This window comes from Chiloscyllium punctatum, chromosome 12, assembly GCF_047496795.1.
Source record: "Chiloscyllium punctatum isolate Juve2018m chromosome 12, sChiPun1.3, whole genome shotgun sequence".
In the NCBI taxonomy this organism is placed as follows: domain Eukaryota; kingdom Metazoa; phylum Chordata; class Chondrichthyes; order Orectolobiformes; family Hemiscylliidae; genus Chiloscyllium; species Chiloscyllium punctatum.
This window is the reverse complement of record NC_092750.1, coordinates 73,892,845-73,904,894: the sequence shown is the minus strand read 5'-3', so window position 1 is coordinate 73,904,894 and position 12,050 is coordinate 73,892,845. Positions and strand designations below refer to the sequence as shown.

The following is a 12,050-nucleotide window of genomic DNA, read 5'->3' as shown; positions in this document are numbered from 1 at the left end:
ACATCTGTGGTAGGCAAAGTAATGGAAAGGGTACTGAGGGATAGGATTTACGAGTATCTGGAAAGACATTGCTTGATTAGGGACAGCCAGCACGGATTTGTGAAGGGTAGGTCTTGCCTTACAAGTCTTATTGAATTCTTCGAGGAGGTGACCAAGCATGTGGATGAGGGTAGAGCAGTGGATGTAGTGTACATGGATTTTAGTAAGGCATTTGATAAGGTTCCCCATGGTAGGCTTATGCGGAAAGTCAGAAGGCATGGGATAGAGGGAAATTTGGCCAATTGGATAGAAAACTGGCTAACCGGTCGAAGGCAGAGAGTGGTGGTAGATGGTAAATATTCAGCCTGGAGCCCAGTTACAAGTGGAGTTCCACAGGGTTCAGTTCTGGGTCCTCTGCTGTTTGTAATTTTTATTAATGACTTAGATGAGGGAGTCGAAGGGTGGGTCAGTAAATTTGCAGATGATATGAAGATAGGTGGAGTTGTGGACAGTGAGGAGGGCTGTTGTCGGCTGCAGAGGGACTTAGATATGATGCAGAGCTGGGCTGAGGAGTGGCAGATGGAGTTCAACCCTGCCAAGTGTGAGGTTGTCCATTTTGGAAGAACAAATAAGAATGTAGAATACAGGGTTAATGGTAGGGTTCTTAGTCAGGTGGAGGAACAGAGGGATCTTGGGGTCTATGTACATAGATCTTTGAAGGTTGCCACTCAGGTGGATAGAGTTTGTAAGAAGGCCTATGGAGTATTATCGTTCATTAGCAGAGGGATTGAATTCAAGAGTCGTGAAGTGATGTTGCAGCTGTACAGGACTTTGGTTAGGCCACAGTTGGAGTACTGTGTGCAGTTCTGGTCGCCTCACTTTAGGAAAGATGTGGAAGCTTTGGAGAGGGTGCAGAGAAGATTTACCAGGATGTTGCCTGGAATGGAGAGTAGGTCGTACGAGGATAGGTTGAGAGTTCTCGGCCTTTTCTCGTTGGAACGGCGAAGGATGAGGGGTGACTTGATAGAGGTTTATAAGATGATCAGAGGAATAGATAGAGTAGACAGTCAGAAACTTTTTCCCCGGGTACATCAGAGTGTTACAAGGGGACATAAATTTAAGGTGAAGGGTGGAAGGTATAGGGGAGATGTCAGGGGTGGGTTCTTTACCCAGAGAGTGGTGGGGGCATGGAATGCGCTGCCCGTGGGAGTGGTAGAGTCAGAATCATTGGCGACCTTTAAGCGGCATTTGGATAGGTACATGGATGGGTGCTTAATCTAGGTTAGAAGTTCGGCACAACATCGTGGGCCGAAGGGCCTGTTCTGTGCTGTATTGTTCTATGTTCTATGTTCTAAAATAATGGAATAATTCAACATAGACACTCAGTCCATTGTACTTATACAGGTTATTTCAAAGTGGTATCCAATTGATCACATTCCCCCCTAACTCTTTTCCCATCATCAAACAAACCTTTCTCCAAGACCTTCCCATTCAAAATGTAGTATTGATTGATCACCCTTTCAGGCAATGTGTTTCAGTGTATGACAAACAGTGCTGAAGTATTGTTTTCACAGGTACTTCTGGTTTTTGTGCCAATCAAAATCTGTCTCTACTAACCTCTCTATCACTTTAGTAGTAAGTTCTATTAATGTTATTGAAATCCTTCAAGATTTTGAATGCCTTCATTAAATCATCCCTTAATCTACCTGGCTTCAGAGCGAATAAAGCATCCCGCCTCCAAGAGTCTTTTTCTCATTCATGGGATGTGAATATCACTGGCTAGTCAGTATTTATTGCCTGGTCACTATTTTTTCATAACAAAGTTCAATTTTTAATACTTCAATCCACTTGCAGCCAGTAGCTGATGAAGTTCCTCACCTCACTGTCATGGAATGGCTTAGATCGAATTGTCAGGCTACCCAGCTCAATGGACTTCTGGAACCTAGCAGGAATGCGGAGACCCTGTAGTTTGTCATAGGCATGCCGGGCCAGTTTGTATGCACCAAGCGCTTTACTTTGTTTGGCTAGAGCATATAAAGTATTACTGATAACAGTTAAGGAATCAAAAATACAGTCATTTCTCATCAGAAACTCTATGGAACTGAAGTTAGTCATGCTGCATAACATTAGTCATTGAAACGTTAATACATCTGTATGAATGCACATTGTGATATTGAAAAATATACTAATGACATGACATGTTCAGTACTAATATCATAGTGTGATTTCAACATATACAAGAACTAATCACGTCATTCAGGGTGAGTTTGCCAGTTGGATACAAAATTGGCTTTATGGTAGAAGACCGTGAGTGATGGTAGAGGGTTACTTTTCAGACTGTAGTCCTGTGATCAATAGTGTTTCACAGAGATTGATACAGGGTCCACTTTTGTCATTTATATAAATGATTTTGATGAGAATACAAGAGGTAAGGTTAGTAAGTTTGCAGTTGACATCAAAATTGGTGGTATCGTTAGCAGTGAAGAAGATTATAGGAGAAAGTGAGGTCTGCAGATGGTAGAGATCAGAGCTGAAAAGTGCGGTGCTGAAAAAGCACAGCCAGCCAGTCAGGCAGCATCTGAGCAGCACAAGAGTCAATGTTTCGAGCATGAGCTCTTCATCAGGAATGGGGTGGTGCTCAAGGGGCTGAGAGATAAATGGAAGGGGGGTGGGATGGGGGTTTGTGGAGGTGGGTTTGTGGAAGAAGGTAGAAGGCAGATGAACTGGGGGGTGCAGCGAGAGAGAGAACTTCTTCAAGGTGGGCATCCTTGGAAGAGGTTTCACAGTAAGGTTATAATCAACTAGCAGAAGGTGAGGACTGCAATGCTGGAGATCAGAGTCATAAAGTGTGGTGCTGGAAAAGCATAGCCAGTCTCTCCTGCTCCTCAGATGCTGCCTGACCGACTGTGCTTTTCCAACACCACACTTTTTGCGTCTGATGTCCAGCATCTGCAGTCCTTTTCAAATTTCACAACATCTTTCCACAAGAAAAGATTTACAATGATGGTGCCAGGGTTGGAAGGTTTGAGCTATAGGGAGAGGCTGAACAGGCTGGGGCCATTTTCCCTGGAGCGTCGGAGGCTGAGGGGTGACCTTACAGAGGTTTATAAAATCATGAGGGGCATGGATAGGGCTGGGGAAAGAGGACGTCCTATAGGATTCATGGACCAAATTACTTGGCTAGAGGTAAGGAACAAAAAGGATGCAACTACATTGCTTGATGTAAGCTACAGATTGCCAACCAGTGGGAAACATATGAAGGAACAATCTTTTAAGGAAATTACAGGGGTGAAAAATCTAAGGGTAGTTCTAAGGGGAGGGCAGGTTGTGGAAGGTGGAGATGGATCAATATAGACTGGAATAGTAATAGTGTGAAGGGCAGTGAGAGACAAAAGTTCCCAGTGCACGTTCAGGAGTATATTTCCAGTTTAATGAGAAAGGACAAAGTCAGAAGTCACATGACAGCAGGTTAGTCCAATAGAATTACTTGAAATTACAAGCTTTCTAAGCACTGCTCCTTCATCATCATATTTCCACAAGACAGCCTGCACCGGTACCTCAACTTCACCTGTCAAAAGGAGCAGTGCTACAAAAGTTTGTGATTTCAAATAAACCTTTTGGACAATCACCTGGCGGTTGTGACTTCTGACTTTGTCCATTCGAGTCCACATATCACTGCTAGACCTAGTTCTTGCGGATGAAACCAGTCAAGTGGATCGAACGTCTCTGGGAGAACATATAGGGGACAGTGATCATTTATCAAACATTTAGGCTGACGATAGAAAGGAAAAGGAACAATCCAAAGTCCAAATTGGATGAAAGCCAACTTCTCAAGGCTTCTCAGTCCCAACCCTTGGACTCAGCATCGCCTTCTTGACCTGCAATCTTCTTCCCGACCTCTCCGCCCTCACCCCCTCTCCGGCCTATCACCCTCAACTTAACCTCCTTCCACCTGTCGCATTCCCAATGCCCCTCCCCCAAGTCCCTCCTCCCTACCTTTTATCTTATCCTCATTCCTGAAGAAGGGCTTATGCCCGAAACGTCAATTCTCCCCGTTCCTTGGATGCTGCCTGAACTGCTGCGCTTTTCCAACGCTTTTTCTTCTCAAGGAAAGAAGCTTGATCTAGTAACCTGGACACAGCAGAAGGCAAAGGTTGGCAGGAAAACTGGCAGCCGAATAAAGGAATATCTTAAAAGAGGAAATATTTTGGGGACAGTCAAGATTTAGTCAGTTAAGGCAGGAGAAACAAATCCAGAGACCGCCAATGAAAGACATAGGCCACAGTAGAACAACCAATACATCCTAACACTGGCTACCGTCATATGAAACTTTGTCAGTCTGATGATAGGTCACTGAACTGTAACTTAAATGCTATTTCTCCCTCCACATAAGCCTTACCTGTGCAATCACACCAGCATTTTGTGGTTTTTAGTGCTAGCCATATGAAATAGCTTGCTTGACAAAAGGATACACTTTGGAGATGCCTAAAGGGGTTTCCTTTGTAAGATTGTGAAGTAAAAATCGGGAGATATTGAAGAGTGCTTCAGGTAAATGGGAACTAAAAGGTTCATCCTGCAAAGAAGATAAAATGAGATAAATTTTGGCTTTATGTTCTCATACATTATATTCCTAATAATATTCAGGGATGAATGAGAAAATCAGAATAAATGTAAATTGCTGTAAAGTGATATGTAAGGCATTAAGATTGTCCAATTCAGTCCAGAAAATTAAGCAGAATTAGCGCTCACGTTTTATTCCGTCGGCTAACACAATAGAGTCATAGAGATGTACAGCATGGAAACAGACCCTTCGGTCAAACCTGTCCATGCTGATCACATACCCCAACCCAATCTAGTCCTACCTGCCAGCACCCGGCCCATATCATTCCAAACCCTTCCTATTTATAAACCCATCCAAATGCCTCTTAAATGTTGCAATTGTACCAGCCTCCACCACTTCATCTGGCAGCTTATTCCATACATGTACCACCCTCTGTGTGAAAAGTTGCCCCTTAGGTCTCTTTTATATCTTTCCCCTCTCACCCTAAACCTATGCCCTTTAGTTCTGGACTCCCTGATCCCAGGGAAAAGACTTTGTCTATTTATCCTATCCATGCCCCTCATAATTTTGTAAACCTCTATAAGATCACCCCTCAGCCTCCGACGCTCCAGGGAAAACAGCCCCAGCTTGTTCAACCTCTCCCTGTAGCTCAAATCCTCCAACCCTGACAACATCCTTGTAAATATTTTCTGAACCCTTTCATGTTTCACAACATCATTCTGTTAGGAAGGAGACGAGAATTGCATGCAATATTCCAACAGTGGCCTAACCAATATCCTGTACAGCTGCAACATGACCTCCCAACTCATGTACTCAATACTCGGACCAACAAAAGAACGCATACCAAACGCCTTCTTCACTATCCTATCTACCTGCGACTCCACTTTCAAGGAGCTATGAACCTGCACTCCAAGGTCTCTTTGTTCAGCAACACTCCCTAGGACCTTACCATTAAGTGTATAAGTCCTGCTAAGGTTTGCTTTCCCAAAATGCAGCACCTCACATTTATCTGAATTAAACTCCATCTGCCACTTCTCAGCCCATTGGCCCATCTGGTCAAAATCCTGTTGTAATCTGAGGTAACCCTCTTCGCTGTCCACTACACCTCCAATTTTGGTGTCATCTGCAAACTTACTAACTGTACCACTTATGCTCACATTCAAATCATTTATGTAAATGATGAAAAGTAGTGGACCCAGCACCGATCCTTGTGGCACTCCACTGGTCACAGGCCTCCAGTCTGACAAACAACCCTCCACCACCACCCCCTGTCTTCTACCTTTGAGCCAGTTCTGTATCCAAATGGCTAGTTACCCCTGTATTCCGTGAGATCTAATCTTTCTAACCAGTCTCCCATGGGGAACAATGTCGAATGCCATACTGAAGTCCATATAGATCACATCTACGACTCTGCCCCCATCAATCTTCTTTGTTTCTTCTTCAAAAAACTCAATCAAGTTTGCGAGACATGATTTCCCACGCACAAAGCCATGTTGACTATCCCTAATCAGTCCTTGCCTTTCCAAATACATGTACATCCTGTCCCTCAGGATTCCCTCCAACAACTTGCCCACCATCAATTTTGACGGTATTAGGCAAGAACTTTCAAAAGCTGATTGGGCGCAGATGTTCACAGGTAAAGGGACGGCTGGAAAATGGGAAGCCTTCAGAAATGAGATAACAAGAATCCAGAGAAAGTATATTCCTGTTAGGGTGAAAGGAAAGGCTGGTAGGTAGAGGGAATGCTGGATGACTAAAGAAATTGAGGGTTTGGTTAAGAAAAAGAAGGAAGTATAGACAGGATAGATCGAGTGAATCCTTCGAAGAGTATAAAGGCAGTAGGAGTAAACTTAAGAGGGAAATCAGGAGGGCAAAAATGGGACAAGTGATAGCTTTGACAAATAGAATTAAGGAGAATCCAAAGGGTTTGTACAAATAAATTAAGGACAAAAGTGTAATTAGGGAGAGAATAGGGCCCCTCAAAGATCAGCAAGGCGGCCTTTGTGTGGAGCCGCAGAAAATGGAGGAGATACTAAACTAGTATTTTGCATCATTATTTACTGTGGCAAAGGATATGGAAGATATAGTCTGTAGGGAAATAGATGGTGACACCTTCCAAAATGTCCATATTACAGAGAAGGAAGTGCTGGATGTCTTGAAATGCATCAAGGTGGATAAATCCCCAGGATCTGATCAGGTGTACCCCTAGAACTCTGTGGGAAGCTCGGGAAGTGATTACTGGACCTCTTGCTGAGATATTTGTATCATTGATAGGCGTAGGTGAGATGTTGGAAGACTGGAGGTTGGCTAACGTGTTGCCACTGTTTAAGAAAGGTGGTAAGCACAAGCCAGGAAACTACCAGAATACTACCAACTAAAGCTTTTCGGCAATGACTAGCATTCCAAGCTATCTGGCTTAGATTTCCTCACAGTCTGTTTACTGCAAGGACTCTATTCCATTCTCCCATCACTGGTCTGTTTTAATGATGCAATCTACTGTACCAACTCTTCTGTACATTTTACTTCTTCTTTAATTGCAGATCCCCTGGCCTCCACCACTATTGTAAGAGGTCTCAACTGCTTCTGTCCTGTTTCCTGCTTTATCACCATTCCCTCCCTTCTAGAACCAAAATAGGATTCCCCTTGTCTTCACCTTCCAATCTACCAATTCCCACATTTAATGGATCGCCCTTTCTTTTACCGCTAGGATGATGAAGGTGATCTTGTTTGTTCTGCCCAAGTGCCTCACTTCACATTTATTCATTTGCCACTAACCAACCCATCTGACCAGCCTACCTACATGCTCCTCACTATTTACCACTCCACCAATTTTCATATTATCTGCTAATTTACTGTTCAACTCTCTTCATTCAAGTCTAAATCATATATTTATACCAGCTTGATAGCCTTTATTCCCATTTGATCTGGCAGCATCTGTGGAGAAGGAAATAGCATGAATGTTTCAAGTCAGGTGTGCCTATTCTTCAGAGGCGTATTGGACTCAAAACATTACCTCTGTTTTTGTCTTCATAGATCTACCAAATTTTTGTTTTGGATCATACATGTTGCCATCTTCTTCCCTCTTACTGTCTGAGAAGCCACGGAAAGACAACCTGGTGATGTGAAGCCAATTGCAAAGCCACATTCTGATTTACTGTACATGAAGGAATCAAATAGACCCAGGTTCAATTCCCGCCTCAGGCGACTGACTGTGTGGAATTTGCACATTTCTCCCCGTGTCTGCGTGGGTTTCCTCCGGGTCCTCTGGTTTCCTGCTACAGTCCAAAGATGTGCAGGTCAGGTGAATTGGTCATGCTAAATTGCCCGTAGTGTTAGGTGAAGGGGTATGTGTAGGGGTATGGGTGGGTTGTGCTTCGGCGGATCGGTGTGGACTTGTTGGGCCGAAGGGCCTGTTTCCAGACTGTAGGTAATCTAATCTAAATATAGTGAATCAAATATAGTGAATCTCCTTTAATAAGATTTAAGGATGTTCTTTTGCTCATCCTAAAAAAAACTATCCGCCTGATAAATCTTACTCATATCGACAAACTAAATCCTAAATCTTGGCACATTTCAGAAAGATGATTGTTTTTGGAAAGCAATCTGAGCAGTTTCTCACCGTGTATCTCTGGATTGAGTGGTATGCATGGTAAAGTTCCGCTAGGTGCTGGAAATGGTGAAACATTTTAAGCATCTCCAGTTGCTTCTCTACCTTTTCTGTTAAACACATGCAAAAGCTGTTAAACTTTATCATGCCAAAGTAAATAAGAACAAATTAAATTTCAGATAGATGTCCATTCTTAAAATTTACATCAATAAGGGTCCAGTTAATCAAACACACTCACCTCTGTTACATGCAATTCCTTATCAGTCTTCCCAGACATGTACTGTATCTAATTAATACTCAAATCAATTTAACGTGTGATAAATACTCTGGGCCCAGTAGTGAGGCTGGAGGGCTAATGCATTGAGTTGTTTTCACAAAGGTTGGAAAACGTTGCCCTGGGATCAGCCCTCAATGAATACTTACACAAACTCTAAGCATTTCAAGGATTTGAAATAAAATGTAACAGTGCAGTCACAAAAAAAAATTGATAACAAAAGAAAGGAAAATGCCAGAAACAGAGCTGGTGAGCAAGTGATAGGGCAGCCCCTAAATGACTATTTGATGGTGTCATCAATGCAAGTTACACAAAATGGAGTGCAAGTCAGGGTCACAGAGATGTACAGCACGGAAACAGACCCTTCGGTCAAACTTGTCCATGCGGACCAGGTATCCCAACCTAAACCAGTCCCATTTAGAGTCATAGTCATAGAGTTGTACAGCATGGAAACAGACCCTTCGGTCCAACCCGTCCATGCCGACCAGATATCCCAACCCAATCTAATCCCACCTGCCAGCACCCGGACCATATCCCTCCAAACCCTTCCTATTCATATACCCATCCAGATGCCTCTTAAATGTTGCAATTGTGCCAGCCTCCATCACTTCCTCTGGCAGTTCATTCCATAGACGTACCACCCTCTGCGTGAAAATATTGCCCCTTAGGTCTCTTTTGTATCTTTCTCCTGTCACCCTAAACCTATGCCCTATAGTTCTGGAAAAGACTTTGTCTATTTATCCTATCCATACCCCTCATAATTTTGTAAACCTCTAGAAGGTCCAGGGAAAACAGACCAAGCCTGTTCAGCCTCTCCCTAAAGCTCAAATCCTCCAACCCTGGAAATACATGTACATCCGGTCCCTCAGGATTCCCTCCAACAACTTGCCCATCACCGACGTCAGGCTAACTGGTCTATAGTTCCCTGGCTTGTCTTTACCGCTCTTCTTAAACAGTGGCACCACGTTAGCCAACCCCGAGTCTTCCGGCACTTCACCTGCAACTATCGATGATACAAATGTCTCAGAAAGAGGCCCAGCAAACACTTCCTTAGATTCCCACACCTGATCAGGTCCTGGGGATTTATCTACCTTGATGCGTTTCAAGACATCCAGCACTACCTCCTCTGTAATATGGATATTTTGGAAGGTGTCACCATCTATTTCCTTACAGTCTATATCTTCCATATCCTTTTCCACAGTAACTTTACTGATGCAAAATACTAGCTTAGTATCTCCCCCATTTTCTGAGGCTTTACACAAAGGCCTTGCTGATCTTTGAGGGGCCCTATTCTCTCCCTAGTTACCCTTTTGTCCATAATGTATTTGTAAAAACTCTTTGGATTCTCCTTACTTCTATTTGTCAAAGCTATCTCGTGTCCCCTTTTTGCCCTCCTGATTTCCCTCTTAAGTTTACTCCTACTGCCTTTATACTCTTCTAAGGATTCACTCGATCTATCCTGTCTATACCTTACATATATGCTTCCTTCTTTTTCTTAACCAAACCCTCAATTTCTTTAGTCATCTAGCCTTCCCTCTACCTACCAGCCTTTCCTTTCACCCTAACAGGAATATACTTTCTCTGGACTCTCATTATCTCATTCTGAAGGCTTCCCATTTTCCAGCCGTCCCTTTACCTGTGAATATTTGCCCCCAATCAGCTTTTGAAAGATCTTGCCTAATAAGGTCAAAATTGGCCTTTCTCCAATTTAAAACTTCAATTTTTAGAACTGGTCTATCATTTTCCATCATTATTTTAAATCTAATAGAATTATAGTCCTGCCATGCCTTATTTCCCAAGAGTAGTTCAAATTTTGCACCTTTTCTAGTAGGTACATGCATGTACTGAATCACACACTTAACAAATTCCTCTCCATCTAAACCCTTAACACTAAGGCCGTTCCAGGCTATGTTTGGAAAGTTAAAATCCCCGACCATAACCACCCTATTATTCTTACAGATAGCTGAGATCTCCTTACAAGTTTGTTTCTCAATTTCCCTTTGACTATTAGGAGGTCTATAATACAATCCCAATAAGGTGATCATCCCTTTCTTATTTCTCAGTTTCACCCAAATAACTTCCATGGATGTATTTCCAGGAATATCCTCCCTCAGTAATGCTATCCCTTATCAATACTGCCACTCCCCCTCCTCTCTTGCCTCCCTTTCTATCTTTCCTGCAGCATTTGTATCCTGGAACATTAAGCTACCAGTCCTGCCCATCCCTGAGCCATGTTTCTGTAATTTCTATGATATCCCAGTCTCATGTTCCTAACCATGCCCTGAGTTCATCTGCCTTCCCTGTTGAAATAAATGCAGTTTAATTTATTAGTCCTTACCTTGTCCCTGCCTGGCCTGACTGTTTGAGTTGCTTCTGTTCTCAACTGCACCAGTCTCAGATTGATCTCTTTCCTCACTATCTCCTTGGGCCCTACCTACTCTGCACCGCTCCCCCAAACCTTACTAGGTTTAAATCGTCTCGAGCAGCTCTAGCAAATGTCCCTGCCAGTACTTTAATCCCCTTCCAATTTAGGTGCAATCATCCTTCTTGTTCAGGTCACTTCTACCCCAAAAGAGATTCCAGTGATCCAAAAATGTGAATCCTTCTCCCATACACCAGCTCCTCAGCCATGCATTCATCTGCTCTATCCTCCTATTCCTGTCTTCACTAGCTCGTAGCACCAGGAGTAATCCAGATACTACTACCCTTGAGGACCTCTTTTTTAAATTCCTGCCTAACTCTCTATGATCTCCCTTCAGAATGTCAATCTTTTCCCTTCCTATATCGTTGGTTCCAAAGTGGACAATGACCTCTTGCTGGCCTCTCTTCCCCCTTGAGAACACTCTGCACCCTCTCTGAGACATCCTTGATCCTGGCACCAGGGAAGCAACACACCATTCTGCTTTTTGGCTGCTGGCCACAGAAATGTCTGTCTGTACGTCAGACTAGAGAATCCCCGAACACAATTGATCTCTTGGAATCCGACATACCAGAAACTTAGCTGTTTGTGTTACATTCCCCTGAGAATCCATCACCCCCCTACATTTGCCAGCACTTGGCCCATATCTCTCTAAACCCTTCCTACTCATATACCCATCCAGATGCCTTTCAAATGTTCTAAGTGTACCAGCTTCCACCACTTCCTCTGACAGCTCATTCCATACACACACCAACCTCAGCTTGAAAAAGTTGCCCCATAGGTCCCTTTTAAATCTTTCCCCTTTCACCATAAACCTCAATGCATACAATTCTGCAGTGTACACGCACTGAAACCAGGGACGAACTGCTACGTCATAGAGCATGGAGCACTGCTATTCAGGCACTTTATACACAATATCTAATAAAAATACTAGCCTTACCTCGAGCTATGTCCAGACATTGCATAGACAACATCCAATAATAATAGGCAGCATCATTGAAACGACTTTCCAGAACCGCATTGTGAGTCAGTTGCTCCAGAACCTTGACTGCCTCATCTTGCCGCCCAGCCTTGTGAAATGCTGGAAATAGGAGTAAAGGAATCCAAACCAAACCTTTAGCAATCTTTCATAAATGTATATGTAAGTAACAAGCTGCTCATTACTGTCCTGAAAATTGTCAGGCTGCAGGAAACTGATCGGTATTCTTGG

The 12,050-nt window shown here is 43.2% G+C and overlaps 1 protein-coding gene across 4 annotated transcripts in view; it reads right to left on the bottom strand.

Moving 5' to 3' along the window:
• The window catches only part of ift122 (intraflagellar transport 122 homolog (Chlamydomonas)), a 138,753-nt gene that overhangs the window by 23,016 nt on the left and 103,687 nt on the right, over positions 1–12,050 (bottom strand). For 3 of the 4 annotated variants that reach the window (XM_072582782.1, XM_072582779.1, XM_072582781.1), the window contains 4 exons: positions 11,781–11,921; positions 8,160–8,257; positions 4,452–4,552; positions 1,858–2,023 (listed from right to left, as the gene is read on the bottom strand). In XM_072582782.1, coding sequence (XP_072438883.1) covers positions 1,858–2,023; positions 4,452–4,552; positions 8,160–8,257; positions 11,781–11,921 — 506 coding nt within the window. Of the gene's footprint in view, positions 1–1,857; positions 2,024–3,972; positions 4,111–4,378; positions 4,553–8,159; positions 8,258–11,780; positions 11,922–12,050 lie in introns of those variants that run through there. The other variant, XM_072582783.1, reaches the window with a different exon arrangement.